This window comes from Salvelinus alpinus, chromosome 37 (genome assembly GCF_045679555.1).
Source record: "Salvelinus alpinus chromosome 37, SLU_Salpinus.1, whole genome shotgun sequence".
Classification (NCBI taxonomy): Eukaryota; Metazoa; Chordata; class Actinopteri; order Salmoniformes; family Salmonidae; genus Salvelinus; species Salvelinus alpinus.
This window is the reverse complement of record NC_092122.1, coordinates 18,050,323-18,071,313: the sequence shown is the minus strand read 5'-3', so window position 1 is coordinate 18,071,313 and position 20,991 is coordinate 18,050,323. Positions and strand designations below refer to the sequence as shown.

At 41.8% G+C, this 20,991-nt stretch overlaps 1 protein-coding gene and 1 long non-coding RNA gene across 3 annotated transcripts; one reads left to right on the top strand and one right to left on the bottom strand.

Moving 5' to 3' along the window:
* Positions 1 to 682: 682 nt before the first annotated feature.
* LOC139565599 (uncharacterized) lies at positions 683 to 4,282 on the bottom strand. The gene is made up of 2 exons (XR_011672948.1): positions 1,254 to 4,282; positions 683 to 1,052 (listed from the first exon to the last, which is right to left on the bottom strand). It is a non-coding gene; the product is annotated as an uncharacterized lncRNA (long non-coding RNA).
* Positions 4,283 to 4,528: 246 nt separating this feature from the next.
* Positions 4,529 to 20,203, top strand: LOC139565598 (T-complex protein 11-like protein 2). 2 transcript variants are annotated; one of them, XM_071386018.1, is made up of 10 exons: positions 4,529 to 4,675; positions 11,696 to 11,999; positions 12,300 to 12,434; positions 12,534 to 12,652; positions 12,972 to 13,195; positions 13,624 to 13,868; positions 14,241 to 14,428; positions 16,361 to 16,542; positions 16,626 to 16,798; positions 18,460 to 20,203. In XM_071386018.1, exons 2-10 carry the CDS (start codon positions 11,708 to 11,710, stop codon positions 18,729 to 18,731), a joined length of 1,830 nt encoding a protein of 609 aa, XP_071242119.1. In that variant the 5' UTR covers positions 4,529 to 4,675; positions 11,696 to 11,707; the 3' UTR covers positions 18,732 to 20,203. The 2 variants fall into 2 exon arrangements, with proteins under 2 accessions (XP_071242119.1, XP_071242120.1); XM_071386019.1 differs by having other exon boundaries at positions 4,531 to 4,675; positions 13,732 to 13,868.
* The last annotated feature ends 788 nt before the right edge of the window (positions 20,204 to 20,991 follow it).

Below are 20,991 nucleotides of genomic sequence, written 5' to 3'. Positions count from 1 at the left end.
GTCTAAAAAGCATTTGAGGGCATTTAAAATCACAAGTCACATGGCCAGGAATCCAATTTGTATGGGACTTCAAACCACCTACGAAGGCTGTTCAGACTGCAGGAAAAATAAGATTCAAATAGGATTTGGGTCACTTCAAACTGCCAATGTGAACACGGCTTAGAGACCTACCCAGAAAGTCACAGCTGTAGTCGCTGCCAAAGGTGCTTCTACTAAGTATTGACTCAGGGATGTGAATACTTGTGTTACGTACGCCTCTAGGAAGAGGGAACGCAACACCCTGCTACATCTCAACTCCCCGTGGAGTGAAAGAGGTATGGGATTATAAGTGCGAGTAAGGATGACAAAGGCAGAAAATTTACTATTTACTGGGAATTTATTTAGTCCTTCACACAGTAAATTTTGGGAAAAGGGGCTGAACGGAACCAAAGCAAAGAAAGTAAATGTCAAAGCCCCCTCTCCTACCTTACCTGCCTACCCACTACTTACCTAACCCTTTAGCACCACCTGGTGCGCTAACCAAAATACAGGGGGTGGTCCACCCAGGTCTTACCTAGTGTGTATAGACAGTAAATACTACGGATTATGTATGCCCGCAGGGCTCTTGCCTAAGCACTCCCTAGTGTAAAAGGTTGCGTCAATCGAATCTGGTATCAGGATAAAATGTGATTGAGTCACCGAATATACTTTAATTATATTTATTTAACACAAGTGATAAATGCAATTTTCATATATACAGGTTCACTGTATCACCACGCAGGGTAAAGCAGAGAACTGACTGAAATAGTACAGACATCTTTTATACTGTGACAGATGTAGTTCCAACTTTAGAGTTGGCCTGTCACAGTAGAGGCTTAGCGTGGTTTAAACTTGCTAGCCTATCGGTAGTGCCCAGGCTGGTCCCAGCCTCACAGCACACAGGATCCAGATATCCGGCTTTTCTGCAGTCATGCTATGTTTTGTGATTAACATGTCCTATTTCTATAAGGCATATATTTTTGTTAAAAAGATAACAAAACCATCCTTCACACTAGGTGCCTTCCCCTCCCCCCCTGGGAACAAATGAAACAGAACACAAACGTAAGTAAACAATTTCAATAATCAAAACCACTGCATCCCATTGGCACACACACATACCTCAGAATCAGCAGCTACACAGCAGCTACACAACACTTAAAATATCTCTCTCTCTCTCTCTCTCTCTCTCAAATCTCTCTCAAATCTCTCTTAGCAACAACCAACATAGGACATACCAAATCTCTCTTCTGAGCAACAGAACACTGGCTTATATAGCTGGAGAAGGAGTCTGTAATGGGATACAGCTGTATCCTCTGACGAGAGGGCGGGGTCAGCCCCAATTAGCAATGGGGCCGACCAATCAGCTGCTTGGGGGAATTTCAGGAAGCCATCCTGAAACACACACATACAAACAAAACCACAACACAGAAACTGGGGAATGTAACATTATGTATATTAGATATTTCTATATTTAATTTTCAATAAAAAAAAAATATATTTGTCATTATAGGGTATTTTCCATAGATTATTGAGGGAAAAAATCTATTTAATACATTTTGAATTTAGGCTGTAACACTAATTTTGTAAAAAAATATATTTATAAGTCAAGGGGTATGAATACTTTCTGAAGACACTGGGCCCTTTCCAAAGTTACTCCCGGACAGGGCCAACCCCACCCACTTTACCAAAACACAACCCCCACACCAACATAGGGATAACAACAGACCACTAACTTACTACCCTGAGACAAGGCTGAGTATAGCCCACAAAGATCTCTCCCACCACAGGAGCCTGAGTACAGGAAGGATGGGAGAGCTCAAGCAAGCCAGTGACTCAGCCACCGTAATAGGGTCAGAGGAAGAGAATCCCAGTGGAGAGAGGGGAGCCGGCCAAGCAAGGGTGGTTCGTCACTCCAGTGCCTTACTGTTCACCTTCACACCCCTGGTGCAACCAAACCTGACTGTTGAATGTTCTGTTTTTGCACACTGTTGTTTCATTGTTTAGACAGAATATACTATGATTACAAATCAATATTTGCCCAGATATCTGCTGATTACAATAATTATGTTATTGTTTCAGGGTAATAAACTGACAATACAAGAGCAATGGCAAATTGCACTAAACAGGGTTTGAGAATGATGGATGGAAAAGAGGAACTCTGTTACCATAGTGTTCTTGTATTGTTAACCCTCTTGCACAAAGAATGTGGTATTACCATGAAACACTGCTGAAGGTGTTTCTGAGCAAATAGTGTTTGGAAAAATATAACTTGTTAGAAAATAATGTAATGTCAAATCAAATCAAATTGCATTTGTCACATGCGCCAAATACAACAGTGAAATGCTTACTTACAAGCCCTTAACCAACAATGCAGTTAAGAAAAATAAGTGTTAAGAAAGTATTTACTAAAATAAATTGAAGTAAAAAAATGTAAACATGTTAAAAATACTAATAAAAAAAGAAAATAGAAAAATAACAAATAATTAAAGAGCAACAATAAAATAACAGAAAAGAGCCTATATACAGGGGGTCCCGGTACAGAGTCAATGTGCGGGGGCACAGGTTAGTCGAGGTAATTGAGGTAATATGTACATGTAGGTAGAGGTAAAGTGAATATGCATAGATAATAAACAGAGAGTAGCAGCAGCGTAAAAATGGGGTGGGGGGGTCAATGCAAATAGTCCAGGTAGCCATTTGATTAGCTGTTCAGGAGTCTTATGGCTTGGGGGTAGAAGCTGTTAAGAAGCCTTTTGGACCTAGACTTGGTACTACGGCACTGCTTGCCGTGCGGTAGCAGAGAGAACAGTCTGTGACTAGGGTGGCTGGAGTCTTTGGCAATTTTTAGGGCCTTTCTCTGACACGCCTGGTATAGAGGTCCTGGATGGCAGGAAGCTTGGCCCAGTGATGTACTGGGCCGTACGCACTACCTTCTTGTAGTGTCTTATGGTCGGAGACCGATCAGTTGCCTTACCAGGCGGTGATGCATCCGTTCAGGATGCTCTCGATGGTGCAGCTGAATAACTTTTTGAGGATCTGAAGAACCATGCCAAATCTTTTCAGTGTCTTGAGAATAGGCATTGTCCTTCACGTCTGTCTTGGTGTGTTTGGACCATGATAGTTCGTTGGTGATGTGGACACCAATGTGGAGACCAAGCTCTCAACCTGCTCATGTAATGTAAATGCTACCCACATACATTATGTAATGCAAAATGCAGCCACATACATCATGTAATGTAAAATTCTGTCCACATACATAATGTAAAATGCTGTCCACATACATAATGTAATGTAAAATGCTGTCCACATACATCATGTAATGTAAAATGCTGACCATTAACATCATGATACTGTTCTCTATTGTTTAGAATTGGAATCGATGTGAGAGAAAAAATACTTGCAATAAATAGGGTAAATACAATAAAACATTAACGTATTTAGTGAATTTGAAAATCAAGTTCACAAAATTAATGTTGACAGCCTCACAGGAGCCACACAATTTCCACCTGGTTGATCAGTTCAGAATATGCCCATTCACCAATGCCCATAAAGGAGATTGGGCCAGTATAGTTTTTCTGCTCGTAAAACAGAGCAATCCTTTTGCATGTATATGTTTTTGCATTGTTTACCTACCAGCACAAAACAAAGGAAACCATACAACCTTACTGCACAGCACAGACGAGTGGCGCAGCAGTCTAAAGCACTGCATCTCAGTGAAAGAGGCGTCACTACAGTTCCAGGTTTGAATCCAGGCTGTATCACATCCAGTAATGATTGGGAGTCCTATAGGGCGGCGCACAATTGGCCCAGCTTCGTCCAGGTTTGGCAGGGGTAGGCCGCCATTATAAATAATAATTTGTTCTTAACTCACTTGCCTAGTTAAATAAAAATTACATGTAAAAAAAAAAAAAATCAACTGGTTGTGTCCTTACTGTGCCTTTGAGTATCCTTGAAAAATGGAGATGACAAGTAAAGTTGTGAAAGGAATTTTACACACGGCTATTGCTCTCTGTGATCCATGGGACGTCCCTAACCCCTCCCCTGTTGAAGTTGTAATGTAACATGCTTAGGGGTTAGTTATACATTTTTGGTTAGGGTTTTAGGGTAGGGACGCCCCAAGGATTCCAGATAACACGTTTTAGATATCATGCACAGCATACAAAATATAAAAAAACAATGTACGTGGCATCATGTATTTTTGAATGTTTTGTAAAAATGTATTTCATCTTTCACAAACGTCACATCCGTAAACAAAGAAGTCCCATGTGAAGCAGGGCCTACCATTCATCGAGAAGGAAAGGGAGGTACTTGTACTGTAAACAATGGACGTGTCATATATCGAAGTGGATATTTTCTTTCAGTGAGCTATAGCCGGGATAATACCATATATTGACATGAATGAAACGTGTATTCGTTATATAATGATAGTTATCTATCCATAAATTGCTGTTTGTATATACGGTTTAGGTTTGTATTAACGTTGCCCAACAAAGTACACCCCACCGCTACTGAATGGTTTAGCCTAAATCGAACAGCAAGCCAGCTGTGGTCTTGGACCTTTAAAAATACTAAAGTGCCGTCAGCTAACTAGACTCAACCTCCTTTACAAACTACTATTTTGGTGTATAACCTAGTCTCCCACGGCGGAGACGTGAAAAAGGTAAAACATAGCTATATTTCGACGTATATTTTTGTTAGCATTTGCACATGCTAGTTGGGAACTTAGCTAGATAGCGAAACCCTTTGAGCTTGTCAACAGTCACCTATGCTATGATGTTGCTAGTTACCAATGTATTGTTTGGGTCATGTTTATCCTTGTTGGTGTGATTGAGCTGGATGTATGTAATCGTAACGTTAGTTACGAACCCATTAGAAGTTGGTGTTTTAGCGTTAGCATTCTTGTTTACAAACATAACAATATATATCTTCTAGCTATTAAAAAGCCATTTAGCTCCTTGTCAGATTAATCTAACGTCGTTAGCCTGCTACGCTTGCACGATCGCGCTTGTGACTTCATCCGTAACAATAACAACTATTGATTGTAGCGACATTTTAATTAGATTGGTAACTTCAGTACTATTCTTCCTGTGTAACTAGATGCGAGGATCAACATGCTTTGCAATCAATTAAAACCCTTTCAGCGCCATAGTTATTGTCTTGCGTTTCTTTTGGCACAGGCAGATCTCTTCTCAGTCTTGTCCAGCGCTCTTGTTTTGGTGCTGCAGGATCGCGTGTATTTATCAGTGACGCGTGTGTGGATATTGTTTTGTACATGCAGCTTGTACAGTGTACTGCAGCTTAACTGGAAATGCTATTTGCTGTAACCAGCCTTGTAGTGCCGAGCGACGGATAGCCTCTACGAATCCGAGAGTGAAAGAATCGTCTCTAACACGCAGGCTCACTTTTTGTGAACATTCCCATCAAAAGTCATACGTTTGAATATACTTAATTTTAATGTACAGTACCAGTCAAAAGTTTGGACACACCTAATCATTCAAGGGGTTTTCCTTATTTTTAATAGTGAAGACAAACGATGAAATAACACATGGAATCATGTAGTAACCAAAAGTGTTAAACAAATCAAAACATGTTATATTTTAGATTCTTCAAAATAGCCACCCTTTGCCTTGATGACAGCTTTGCACGCTCTTGGCATTCTCTCAACCAGCTTCACCTGGAATGCTTTTCCAACATGGCGCTTGATGGTTTTTGCGACTTCACTTGAAGAAACTTTAAAAGTTCTTGACATTTTCCACATTGACTGACCTTCATGTCTTAATAGTAATGATGGACTGTCATTTTTCTTTGCTTATTTGAGCTGTTCTTGCCATAATATGGACTTGGTCTTTTACCAAACAGGGCTAACTTCTGTATACTACCTCTACCTTGTCACAACACAACTGATTGGCTCAAACGCATTAAGACGTAAAGAAATTCCACAAATGAACAAGGCACACCTGTTAATTGAAATGCATTCCAGGTGACTACCTCATGAAGCTGTTTGAGAGAATGCCAAGAGTGTGCAAAGCAGTCATCAAGGCAAGGGGTGGCTACTTTGAAGAATCTCAAATAAAAAAATGTTTTTTGAATTGTTTAACACATTTTCTTTTCGGTTACTACATGATTCCATATGTGTTATTTCATAGTTGTGATGTCTTCGCTATTATTCTACAATGTAGAAAATAGTACAAATAAAGAAACACTGAAATGAGTAGATGTGTCCAAAGTTTTGACTGGTACTGTACTTTACCAGTTGTCTGCTGATTTTTGTGCTTATGTAAGAGGTGATCTGAGACAAAGTATTCACAGGGAAGTGTTCTTTGCCCAACTTTTAGTACAATGGTCTCTATATGGTTGTATATAAAAAAATCAATACTGATGCAATTGGGTACCACAGTATGAGTCATAAAACCCGGAAATGGTTACAATAATTTTTTGCACCATTCATTTTCCATCTGAGATTTTAGCACAGGAGATTGGTGGTACCTTAATTTGAGAGTACGGGCTCGTGGTAATGGCTGGGAGTGGAATAGTATCATCTACATCAAACATATTTTCCATGTTTGATGCCATTCCATTCGCTATGTTCCAGCCATTTATTATGAGCCATCCTCCCCTCAGCAGCCTCCTGTGGATTTTAGAATGATGTCATATAAGGTCTGTGTTTCGTGTAGGCTTACCCTGGCATGACATTTTGATAACCACGCAAATCTCTCTTGGGCAAGGTAACTTAAAAAAAAAAAATTCAATGCTAACTATTGATAAAAGTAAATGGACATATTGTGCAACACATGCAATGCCTGAAACGATTGAAAATACAAGTTACAGAAACTACCGACACCGCAAAAAGTCAGGTAAACAACCCTTTCCTGTGGATACCCTATCTCCACCACCTACCTCCAAAAAGGATCAACAGCATGTACAACTGGTAAAGTAAGTGTAAATATAATTTTATTCAACATCCTGGCTTGTAGAGCCTACTGCGTCTTTTTTAGGGCAACTTCGGTCAGACTGCTAATCCATGGCGTAACCATGATAACAATATGTTTAGACAAAGCGATGGGAATCAACCAATGACAGCGTTGCCATGGAAAGCTATTTTCCCCACAGTTGTTCACTGATATAGTCTGTGCACTGCACACACAAGGGTAGCTATTTTGTCTGCATGTGGATACGGGACGCTTTGTGATTGTAATGTGATCATATCGAACTAACTCACCTAACTACAGTAATAGACATATCCTAGTCTTTTTATATCCACTGTGCAGTGTCAAGTGGTGGTGAAGTGTCAGTTGCTCTACCGGGATTGACATTAATGGTTGCCCTATTGCCCAGTGCAAGTGACCTGAGCAGTCGTGCAAATTGAGCCTGTTCTGCTAATTATTCCAGTTGTCTGGTCTTTCTAGTTTCTCTGGTTCCTGTCTAGGGGAAAATAGCTTAAAATGATCATACTTGATCATAATCTTCGGGCATTCAAAATACTACTGACTTGGTCGATGGGCGAATGCCTTTCAGACCTTCATCTCAATCCCTGCTCTGTAACGTTCCTTTTCCTCCTGGGTCAGGGCTCTACAGTGCAACCATTTTACTCACACATGCGCCTAAATATGTTGCTGTGCGACCTGGAATTTTAATTTTAGGAGCATCAGTGCGCCTAGAAATATAAAGGATTCTAGCTTTATTACATAAACAATTTTTCAATGTGCTCCTAAATGTCTTTTGTGTGCGCCAACATCTTTCTATTTAGGCGCACACATGCTCCTTGGAAAAAATAAATAATAATATGGTCAGCATAGATTCTTGTGCTGGTTTGCCTTATCAATGCCTCTGTGTCTAAGCAAGCTAATCGAATGCAGTAATTTTGAAATGTTTTGACTTGCATTTGCTTTAGGAATTCTCTCTGAATCACCTGTCTGTTTATCCTTCATTGGTAGGACTGGGCACATCACTTCAGGCATCACAATAGACATGGGCTGATCTAGAAAGCAAATACAGTGCATTTGGAAAGTGTTCAGACCCCTTGACCTTTTCCACATTTTGTTACGTTACAGCCTTGTTCTAAAATTTTATAAATCTTTTTTTCCCCTCAATCTACACACAATACCCCATAATGACAAAGAGAAAAGTTTTTTAAATATTTTTGCAAATTTATATTAAAAAAAAAAAACCTTATTTACATAAGTATTCAGACCCTTTGCTATGAGATTTGAAATTGAGCTTTGTGCATCCTGATTCCATTGATCATCCTTGAGGTGTTTCTACAACTTGATTGGAGTCCACCTGTGGTCAATTCAATTGATTGGACATGATTTGGAAAGGAACACACCTGTCTATATAAGGTCTCACAGTTGACAGTGCATGTCAGAGCAAAAACCAAGACATGAAGTCAAAGGAATTGTCCGTAGAGAGCCGAGACAGGATTGTGTCAAGGCACAGATCTGGGGAAGGGTACCAAAACCATTTCTGCAGCATTGAAGGTCCCCAAGATTGCAGTGGCCTCCATCATTCTTAAATGGAAGAAGTAGTGTCATACTCAAGAAGACTCAAGGCTGTAATTGCTGCCAAAGGTGCTTCAACAAAGTACTGAGTAAAGGGTCTGAATATTATGTAAATGTGAGATTTACGTTGTTTAAAAAAAAAAAAGTTTTCCCAAATTTCTCAAATGTTTTTGCATCGTCATAATGGGGTATTGTGTGTAGATTGAGGGGGGAAACAATTTAATACATTTTAGAATAAGTCTGTAATGTAACAAAATGTGTAAAAAGTTAAGGGGTCTGAATGCTTTCCGGATGCACTGTATCAAACAACTTCAGACGTTCCGTTTCTCTTGTGACCGTTGAGATATGGGTTATGACCTTGCCATGTCTGACAGGAGAATGACGATGAAGGTCATGACTGAGACTACACACAGGCATAGACTATAAAGTCACAGCCTTCCTCCATAAGAAGGAAGCACCACCTAGCTCTCTGGACTGTAGTTGTTGGTGTTTTCTTTGCCAGATAGCCCAACAGGGCAACACACATCTGATAATGTGTCTTCTGTATATGGCACGTTGGCCTAGTAGTTCGACATAGTGAATTGTATTGGAATGTTTTAAGGTCCATTTTAAAGCTATTGGCCTAAATTCAAGTGCTTTGCCTCAACAACACTTATTGTTCTAAAAAGTGTAGGCCAAGTTGTTTACTTGATCTCAATGACGGGATGGCTGGAAGGGTGCCTTTATGTTGCTTGGACCGATGTGCGGTACACGAGAATGATTACCCTGTTCATCTAAGCAGTGAAGTGTAACTGGATCTGTGGACGGTTGGCTGAGAATCCCGCTGTTATCATGTTACCCTGGAGACTCATGCCATTCATAACACTGTCCCTTTGTTTTGTAATTGTGGAAGTAGGCTGAACTATGGTGATAATATCCCTATTTTTTTTTTTTCTTTTTTATCAGCACTCTCTTTAAGTCAACTAATGTCTGAATCATTTTGGAAACTGTGTCCTTTTATCTTAACTGGGGCACAAGTGGATGGCCCTCCTTCTGTTTCCATGGCCACTCTGGCCTAACAGCTGTTATACTGTCCTGTGGTGTTTTACACCCTTCCTCTCCTAGCAACAGGAACACAGGCAAAAACACAAGCACACACATGGTAATGGTAACACACCAAACCAAAAAGTAGTGTCTTCAGTAAGGTAGTGCAATTGTTTTTCTTGGGGGACCTCAGACTTTGGAATGGGAGGTTAAGCTAGGTTAAACTAGCTAATGGCCAGTCCAGTGCCTTTTATAGGCTACATAGCTAGATAATGAATGTAAGTGCAAACTCAAGGCTCTGGCTACAACTGCCTGACCCCCACTACACAAGACTTAGAAACCCCTTATTTTTCCGTAAGAGAAATTTGTGGGTACATTCCAGTGCATTCAAACCACATGTTACAGTATTCATGTAGGCTTAAATAATGCTACATGCGTACATACATACATATATACATACATACAGTTGAAGTCGGAAGTTTACATACACTTAGGTTGGAGTCATTAAAACTCATTTTTCAACCACTCCACAAATTTCTTGTAAACAAACTATAGTTTTGGCAAGTCGGTTAGGACATCTACTTTGTGCATGACACAAGTCATTTTTCCAACATTTGTTTACAGACAGATTATTTCACTTATAATTCACTGTATCAAAATTCCAGTGGGTCAGAAGTTTACATACAGTAAGTTGACTGTGCCTTTAAACAGCTTGGAAAATTCCAGAAAATTATGTCATGACTTTAGAAGCTTCTGATAGGCTAGTTGACATCATTTGAGTCAATTGGAGGTGTACCTGTGGATGCATTTCAAGGCCTATCTTCAAACTCAGTGCCTCTTTGCTTGACATCATGGGAAAATCAAAAGAAATCAGCCAAGACCTCAGAAAAATAATTGTAGACCTCCACAAGTCTGGTTCATCCTTGGGAGCAATTTCCAAATGCCTGAAGGTACCATGTTCATCTGTACAAGCAATAGTACGCAAGTATAAACACCATGGGACCACGCAGCCGTCATACCGCTCAGGAAGGAGACTCGTGCTGTCTCGTAGAGATGAACGTACTTTGGTGCGAAAAGTGCAAATCAATCCCAGAACAACAGCAAAGGACCTTGTGAAGATGCTGGAGGAAACGGGTACAAAAGTATCTATATCCACAGTAAAACGAGTCCTATATCGACATAACCTGATAGCCGGTCAGCAAGGAAGAAGCTACTGCTCCAAAACTGCCATAAAAAAGCCAGACTACGGTTTGCAACTGCACATGGGGACAAAGATTGTACTTTTTGGAGAAATGTCCTCTGGTCTGATGGAACAAAAATAGAACTGGTTGGTCATAATGACCATTGTTATGTTTGGAGGAAAAAGAGAGAGGCTTGCAAGCCTAAGAACACCATCCCAACCGCGAAGCACGGGGGTGGCAGCATAATGTTGTGGGGGTGCTTTGCTGCAGGAGGGACTGGTGCACTTCACAAAATAGATGGCATCATGAGAAAATAAAATGATGTGGATATATTGAAGCAACATCTCAAGACATCAGTCAGGAAGTTGAAGCTTGTTCGCAAATGGGTCTTCCAAATGGACAATGGTCTTCCAAATGGACCCCAAGCATACTTACAAAGTTGTGGCAAAATGGCTTAAGGACAGCAAAGTCAAGGTATTGGAGTGGCCACCACAAAGTCCTGACCTCAGTCCTATAGACAATTTGTTGGCAGAACTGAAAAAGCGTGTGCGAGCAAGGAGGTTTACAAACCTGACTCAGCTACACCAGCTCTGTTAGGAGGAATGGGCCAAAATTCACCCAACTTATTGTGGGAAGCTTGTGGAAGTCTACCCAACACATTTGACCCAAGTTAAACTATTTAAATGCAATGCTACCAAATACTAATTGAGTGTATGTAAACTTCTGACCCACTGTGAATGTGATGAAAGAAATTAAAAGCTGAAATAAATAATCTCTACTATTATTCTGACATTTCACATTCTTAAAATAAAGTGGTGATCCTGGTGATCCTAACTGACCTAAGACAGGGAATTTTTATTTGGATTAAATGTCAGGAGTTGTGAAAGCCAAATACATTGAAACTTAGTTTAAGGTGTATGTAAACTTCCGACTTCAACTGTACATACATGCATGCATAACTGCTGTGCCTGCCTGCAGCGCTATCCCACCATGCCTGGGACTGACGAGCGGCCTACCTCCATGTCCACCACTGTTAGCGAGGACGCCATGCCTGGGACTGACGAGCGGCCCACCTCCATGTCCACCACTGGCAGCGAGGACGCCATGCCTGGGACTGACGAGCGGCCCACCTCCATGTCCACCACTGGCAGCGAGGACGCCAGCAGCGACGCCGAGTCGTCGTCGGACCGCTGTAACAGCATCACGTCTGCCAGCGACTTTGACTGCTCCCGCCAGAGCTTCACCAGTGACTGCTCCAGCAGCAAGCACAGCTCGCCCTCCTGTGAGTAGATCTCCTTCCTCCCTGTCTAGTAGGACTGCTTCTTAGGCTTGTTAAAATGTCACTCTAAAAATTGCATTTCCATTTCCTACCGTTTTCCAGAAAGTGTGCACTTGCACACTTCCCATCATTGATTTAAAAGCATTGGATTGGTGTTGTCATCACTTTTGGAGGAGTATAGAGAATCGGAATGCAACACTGTGTGCCCTCTCCCCACTTTGGTTGAGCTTTCAAATGCCAAAATGGTTACTCTCAACACTGTTTTTGTTCTTATTTTAAAAAATCTATGCCCCCTATTTACAGCCAGCCCGCCCAAAACTATAACACTGGATGATGTCATGTCTTCTGCCCGGGACCTGTCCAACCTGACCCTGGCCCACGAGATCATCGTCAACCGTGACTTCCATGTGGAGCAGCCCCACCTACCTCAGAACAGTTACCTACCAGCTCAAAATGCACGCCCAGTGAACATGGCCATCACTTGGGCTACTCAAATGCCAATTGACAACTGATGATATTCAATTCTCATTTTCAGTTTGGAGAAGCAAGTCAAAGATATAGTTCACAAGGCGTTCTGGGATGGCCTGGAGTCTGAGCTGAATGATGACCCACCAGAGTATGAGCACACCATCAAACTGCTGGAGGAGATCAGAGAGGTGAGCTTTGGCCCCTTTCCCCTCTATCAAACTTGATGAATCCATGGTTGGAAAGCTTATCTTTTCAGGAAGATGACCCTGTTGGAAGACTTTGAGAACGTATCATTTCTAACTCCCTGAGCAGTAATCACTGATCTGACACAAGTGGATAAGCAACAGTTATGTAGTGGATTCCATTCTTTCACCTGTCCAATTGTGTGTATTGTGAATGTACACAAGAAGGATGTATTTAAAATGGGCTAATAGCTTTTAAGATTGATATCTTCTTGCTATATATTGTTTCTTTCCTTCATTTTTAAAAACCATTTACTATGAACAGATCCTGTTGTCTTTCCTGAGCCCGGGAGCCAATCGACTACGGACTCAGATCCTGGAGGTGCTGGACATGGATTTGATTCGCCAGCAGGCGCACAAGGAAGCGGTGGACATACAGGGCCTGGCCTCTTACATCGTCACCATCATGGGCAAGCTGTGCGCCCCAGTCCGTGACGACGAGGTCAAGAAGCTCCGCGAGAGCCCCGACAATGTTATGTCAATGTACAAGTACGTTTGGGCAAAGTTTTGTTTCCAACCCTTGTGAATATTTATTTGGATAATTGTAGCCATCGCCATACATGGCTGGCACCCATTTGATCCTTTTGGATCTCTAAAGCTACCGTGCATTCGGAAAGTATTCAGACCACTTTTTCCACATTTTGTTACGTTACAGCCTTATTCTAAAATGGATTTTAAAAAATGTAATCAATCGACACACAATACCACAATGACAAAGTGAAAAGTGTTTTTTAGACATTTTTGCAAAATGTGAAAATAAATATATAAAAAATACCTTATTTACATAAGTATTCAGACCCTATTGTTTTGCGAATGTAAATTGAGCTCAGATGTATTCTGTTTCCATTGATCATCCTTGAGATGTTTCTACAACTTAATTGAAGTCCACCTTTGTTAAATTCAATTGACCCTTTTAGATCTCCGAAGCTAGAAGTACAGATGTTGAGGCATGGGTTTGATGACGGCAAGTCATTAGGTATTACTTCTGGAAGCTTCCGTTTTGAGAGTGTTATTACATTGAGCAGGGAGATCTTCCGGGTGCTGGACCTGATGAAGATGGACATGGTGAACTTTACCATCCAGAGCCTGCGGCCCGATCTGCAGAGGCAGTCAGTGGAGTATGAGAGGGCCAAGTTCCAGAGCATCGTGGAGAAGACTCCCAGTGAGTCTGCATTGTTATTAACCTTTGTTTATTATGAGGAACATTTTATTGGCAATGGACTGGCATTTGGATCATTTCCCTGTTCCTTTACAAATACATTTGTCAGTTGAGTGCATACAGGTCAGCATAGTATTCATTCATTGTTTGAACAGGGTGTGCTCCTGGAACAGGGTGTGCTCCTGTGTAAGGTTCAGGTCCAGCTGGTTTTCTTCCAAAGTAAATTATGTGCCTGTACTGCTTTATGGTATTAGGGGATGTTTGAGTTGTGGTATGTACAGCATGTGAAGCGTGGGTTTGATTTCTCTACGTCATAAAATGAAAGATGTCAATCGCTATTAAATGCCATACAAATGACTGTCCTAACTTCCTCAGGTGCGTTGGACCATACCACTGAGTGGATCAAGTCCTCTCTGGAGGAAGTGCTTTTCTCCATGCCAACTGTGGAGCAGCCCAACAGCCATGGGAAGGCGGGGAAAGCCCTGCCAAGTCCCTTCCTGGTCTTCAACAGTGGATTCATCCGCCTCCTCACCTGGGACTACCACAAGAGCCCACTGCCTGAGGTGGGTTGGAGTGTGTGTGTCTTAGACGGTTTCAAAATAATTATTTGCTTATTCAAGACATACAGTGGGGAGAAAAAGTATTTGATACACTGACGATTTTGCAGGTTTTCCTACTTACAAAGCATGTAGAGGTCTGTAATTTATCATAGGTACACTTCAACTGTGAGAGACGGAATCTAAAACAAAAATCCAGAAAATCACATTGTATGATTTTTTAAAAGTAAATCATTTGCATTTTATTGCATGACATAAGTATTTCATACATCAGAAAAGCAGAACTTAATATTTGGTACAGAAACCTTTGTTTGCAATTACAGAGATCATACGTTTCCTGTAGTTCTTGACCAGGTTTGCACACACTGCAGCAGGGATTTTGGCCCACTCCTCCATACAGACCTTCTCCAGATCCTTCAGGTTTCGGGGCTGTCGCTGGGCAATACGGACTTTCAGCTCCCTCCAAAGATTTTATATTGGGTTCAGGTCTGGAGACTGGCTAGGCCACTCCAGGACCTTGAGATGCTTCTTACGGAGCCACTCCTTAGTTGCCCTGGCTGTGTGTTTTGGGTCGTTGTCATGCTGGAAGACCCAGCCACGACCCATGTTCAATGCTCTTACTGAGGGAAGGAGGTTGTTGGCCAAGATCTCGCGATACATGGCCCCATCCATCCTCCCCTCAATACGGTGCAGTCGTCCTGTCCCCTTTGCAGAAAAGCATCCCCAAAGAATGATGTTTCCACCTCCAAGCTTCACGGTTGGGATGGTGTTCTTGGGGTTGTACTCATCCTTCTTCTTCCTCCAAACACGGCGAGTGGAGTTTAGACCAAAAAGCTCTATTTTTGTCTCATCAGACCACATGACCTTCTCCCATTCCTCCTCTGGATCATCCAGATGGTCATTGGCAAACTTCAGACGGGCCTGGACATGCGCTGGCTTGAGCAGGGGGACCTTGCATGCGCTGCAGGATTTTAATCCATGACGGCGTAGTGTGTTACTAATGGTTTTCTTTGAGACTGTGGTCCCAGCTCTCTTCAGGTCATTGACCAGGTCCTGCCGTGTAGTTCTGGGCTGATCCCTCACCTTCCTCATGATCATTGATGCCCCACGAGGTGAGATCTTGCATGGAGCCCAGGTGCAGTTAATACAGGTAATGAGTGGAGAACAGGAGGGCTTCTTAAAGAAAAACTAACAGGTCTGTGAGAGCTGGAATTCTTACTGGTTAGTAGGTGATCAAATACTTATGTCATGCAATAAAATGCAAATGAATTACTTAAAAATCATACAATGTGATTTTCTTGATTTTTGTTTTAAATTCTGTCTCTCACAGTTGAAGTGTACCTATGATAAAAATTACAGACCCCTACATGCTTTGTAAGTAGGAAAACCTGTAAAATCGGCAGTGTGTCAAATACTTGTTCTCCCCACTGTATCTTGATTGCCATTGGATTACTCATCTTTTGTTATTAAGAAAAGGTGACATTCAGTGTGTTTGTCAAGTGGTGAGGGTGTTGCTGAATGGTCACAGGGGAAACGTGTGTGTGTAAATAGAGGCGACAAGGATGTTGACAGGTGTTTGCTTCTGTTTCTGTGTATTATACTTCTTGGTCAAATGGATTTGTGGTGTTTATTTGCATATAGACTATCTAGAGGGTTTGTTTGTCAGAAATGTGTGTGAATTCCATATGAATACAAGTGTCTGAAAGAAAGTACCATCTCTCTCAACCAACTTACAACCACAAGTCTATTAAATGACCATTGTCTAAAATCTAGTCTCCATGGGGTGAATCCTAACTTCCACTAATGTTGAATGTTCATTTAGTCATGCATTGATGTCAATGGGAGACTAAGTAAAAATGTGGCTTAAGTTGATGATTCGTCCCTATATGTGAAGGCCATTTGAGTCTCTCTTTGTGTGTGTGTGTTTAACCCACTCAGACCCTGATGACAGACGAGGTGCGTCTGCGGGAGCTCCAGCGGAGGCTCCAGCTACTAAAGGCCGTGGCCTCCGTGCTGCTCATTGTCTACAGTGCCATCGGAGGGCCCATCTCGGGGCTGCCCGCACTGGCCGAGCGCCTCAAGAGGATGGCCAGCGTGCTCCTGGAGGGCATGCACAGACCGTAGGTTCTACATAACACACACACACAAACATATATCAATTTCAATGTGAAAATTGAGACTGACAACTCCCTCCACTCTGCAGGGACTTTAACCTGTCAGAGGCTCTGGGGAACGTCAGTGGTCAGATCTGCTGTGAGCTCAACAAGTCCCTGACTGAGAGGAACTACCCAGCCTTGCCCCCAGAACTCCAGGTCACACTCAAGGGCCAGATCACCAGCATCACCCAGGAAAACAACCCTATCCGCAGTCTTGTGGGTAAGCAAAACGACACCTGATGGCCTGACATGGCTCACTGATTATTTAATAGTATATATTTAATGCAATGTTCTCAGCCAAGCTACATTGCATTCGGGAGAAAGTATTCAGACCCTTTGACTTTTTCCACATTTTATTACGTTACAGCCTTATTCTAAAATTGATTAAATTGTTGTTGTTTTTGCTCATCAATCTACACACTATACCCCATAATGACATTTACATAAGTATTCAGACCCTTTACTCAGTACTCTGTTGAAGCACCTTTGGCAGCGATTACAGCTTTGAGTCTTCTTGGGTATGACGCTACAAGCTTGGCACACCTGTATTTGGGGAGTTTATCCCATTCTTCTCTGCAGATCAGCTCTGTCAGGTTGGATGGGGGGGTGTTGCTGCACAGCTATTTTACGTCTTTAGAGAGGGGTGTGGGGGTTCAAGTCCAGGCTCTGGCTTGGCCACTCAAGGACATTCAGAGACTTCACCCCAGTCTGAGGTCCTGAGCGCTCTGGAACAGGTTTTCATCAAGGATCTCTCTGTACTTTGCGCCATTCATCTTTGCCTCATCCTGACTAGTCTCCCAGTCCCTGCTGCTGAAAAACATCCCCAAAGCATGATGCTGCCACCACTATGTTTCACCGTAGGGATGGTGCCAGGTTTCCTCCTGACGTGATGCTTGTCATTCATGCCAGAGTTCAATCTTGGTTTCATCAGACCAGAGAATGTTTCTCATGGTCTGAGAGTCCTTTAGGTGCCTTTTGGCAAACTCCAAGTGGGCTGTTATGTGCCTTTTACTGAGGAGTGGCTTCTGTCTGGCCACTCTAACATAAAGGCCTGATTGGTGGAGTGCTACAGAAAGTTGTCCTTCTGGAAGGTTCTCCCATCTCCACAGAGGAGCTCTGTCAGAGTGACCATCGGGTTCTTGGTCACCTCCCTGACTAAGGCCCTTCTCCCCCGATGGCTCAGTTTGGCTGGGGCAGCCAGCTCTAGGAAGAGTCTTGGTGTTTCCAAACTTCTTCCATTTAAGAATGATGGAGGCCACTGTGTTCTTGGGGACCTTCAATGCTGCAGAAGTGTTTTGGTACCCTTCCCCAGATCTGTGCCTCGACACAATCCTGTCTCGGAGCTCTACAGTCAATTCCTTCGACCTCATGGCTTGGTTTTTACTCTGACATGCACTGTCAACTGTGGGACCTTATATAGACAGGTGTGTGCCTCTACAAATCATGTCAAATCAGTTGAATTGACCACAGGTGGACTCCAATCAAGTTATAGAAACATCTCAAGGATGATTGATTGAAACAGGATGCACCTGTGCTCAATTTCAAGTTTCATAGCTATGGGTCTGAATACTTATGCAAATCAGGTATTTCTGTTTTATTTTTAATACATTTGCACATTTCTAAACTTTTTTTTTCGCTCAGTCATTATGGGGTATGTGTGTGTAGATCGATGAGGATTTCTTTTTTTTAATCAATTTTAGAATGAGGCTGTAACGTAACAATGTGGAAGGGGTCTGAACACTTTCCGAATGGACTGTGTAATTGTACATTGCGTGACATTTTCCTCCAGTTTATTGAATTGCTTGAATAGCTCACAATTGTCTCGTGCCTGTTTTTCTGATCACTCTGTTTGTTCTGTGCCTCTTCTCCGTTCCTCTCCAGAGGGAAGGGTCCAGCAGTACTTCCGGGTGCTCCTCGCCATGCCCAACTCTCACGTGAATCCGCCCCCGACGCCCGGAGGCCTGGCCCTGATCCAACCGGAGCTCACCTCCTTGGCGGTCACCTTCGTCAGCCTGATCAACTTCAACAAGCAGGTCTACAGCCCCTTCTACATGATGATCCTCAAGACCCTGCTCTTCAGTAACACGGCGCCTCCCCCGGCAGCCACCGCACCTCAGGACCCCAGCATACAGAACCATGTGAACTCCAACTAGGACCGCCAACCCACCTACCGAGCCAGGAGCAATACAAAGCTGGAGCTGACAACACCTTATTTGAAAAAGGGGCGAAGAAAGGAAAGACTTAGCAGCTAGCTAAATCCACCCCCCCAGTGGTCGTTCTGATTCCTTGAGGCTGCAATCGCTCCCCTATCCCTAACCCTCCTTCCCTTAGGCTTTAGATGAAGTAGTATCACATCTACGTTTTGTCTAGAATGTCGGGGTACGTGCATTAGAGGTGCGTCAGGAAAATGACAACGAGCGATTGTGGTGCACGTACAAGCTTTGACTAATCCACCTCCCACTGTCGTTTATTGCGACATCGGCTTTGTGACACCTGACCTGATCTGTTAGGGAGATTTTGTGTAGATTCATACCTAAAAACGGACCCTAGTGTTTGGGAAAGATTCCTCACACAAATGTCCTTTTTAGTTAGATTCGGGTACGTTGTGAATCTGCGTTCGCATGGAAGGGAGTGCTCGACATCCATTCTCCTGTTGTTATTTTGGAGGGTGTCATCGGAAAAGGGTAGAATGTTCATGAAGTGCTACTGTTACAAAGAACATTTATACACATTTCATAGACTTTATGACAAAAGGGAAAGGCCTATATATTTAGAATCATGTCGCCCATTTTTATAACATCACATTTCATATTCTTTATGCTGTGCAGCGTAGGTTAAATAAAGTTGATCTATAACTGTTTGTTACACGTTGACAAATCCAGAACACAAAATGCTATATTATTCATGACATTAGCCTATTCATTTAAGTGCCACCATTTGAATAGAAATATAAAAAGTTTGTTTTTAACTTATGTCGGCTTGTGATAACTCGCCATTAAACTGGTTAGGGCTCAGGAAATGTCATCTTGATTGAAAACAAGAGACTTGTTTTAATTGTTGCTTTCCAACATGTCGAAGACATGTTTAAATCACTTGAGCTAAATTAGGAGACTAAATTAATATATATCTTTTTGGGGGGGGTGATTAATTGATATGATTATGGAATCACTAATCCTGATGGATTCTGACCTTTTGGAGATAAATATAATGCATGTTTTATCTTGTGTTAACATTTGTTGGAAAATGTTTTGTATGTTAGACCTTGCATAGTATTCAGTAATTTTGTTGGGTTGTTTGAATGTGTTGACTTAATGTAGATTTTTGTTTTGTTATTTTGTGTCAATGGATTTACCAGTATTAGTTGTCCTTCTATACCTATATTTCCCTAAAAGCTATCCAACAGCTGTACATTTCTGGACATTTTATGTAATATCTATCTTTGTTTTAGAACTCAAGTCATGAGAGGTGCTGAAGATGTGTTGAAATGTCTAAAACTTCCCACAATGGAACTTTTTGATGCAGAATAAACATTGTATGTTAGCTTTTAAAATTCACTTGAATAAATACATTTTTATCTTCTCATGTAATGCAGCTATAATACAATAAACTCTCATGCAGTACCTTATTATTTGTCTAGCAGTGACCTGTGTGTGTGCTTATTGAAAATAGTTGTCTACATACTGACACAACAATCAAAGACAGTTGTAATACCTGTAAAGGGCATAGATTGTATAGATTACAATCGGACAAGTAATGTAACTAGAAGGAACACTCCTTGCTGTTAGATTACAGAAGAACTAGTGACCTGACAAATCAGCTGCCTGTCTAGTCCTGTAACCTCTCTGCTGCAGTGGCTGGGGGCACGGTTTTGAAGCCACCTCTCCTCCATCTTGCACCCCCGTTTAATGCATACTTTAAAAATTATATGAGAGCTAAATATATAAAACATTTCTTTAAAGTGTTTTATTTTTTTTAAGTTGAAATGTTACAGTCCCCACTACAACAACAAAAAATCTATTGGAGAAATAGGTTTAATGACTATTGTGTGGTTTGGACGTTGATTTGTAGAATCCATTGGGCATTCTAATCTGGTGACCTGTCTTTAGAATTTTGTGTAGAGAACCCTGATATAGGTAGTATTCTGTGCAATTGGAAGACAGGAATTGGATTTAGAAGCCACCTAGGAAGGAAAAAGTCTACAGTGACTAGTCCGAAATGACAGGAGGTATCTGCACTACCAATGTAAACTAACTAATATTGAGATCTAAGTGGGAACCTGATCAAGAGTATATTAGTGGGCCGGTAAAGAGACGAGATATAGGTGGTCACTACAAATGAAGGTAAACTAATTGTGAACACTACCTAGGGAAAATAACGGAAAGGAGGTATATCCGTAGATTGTGAGAATATACC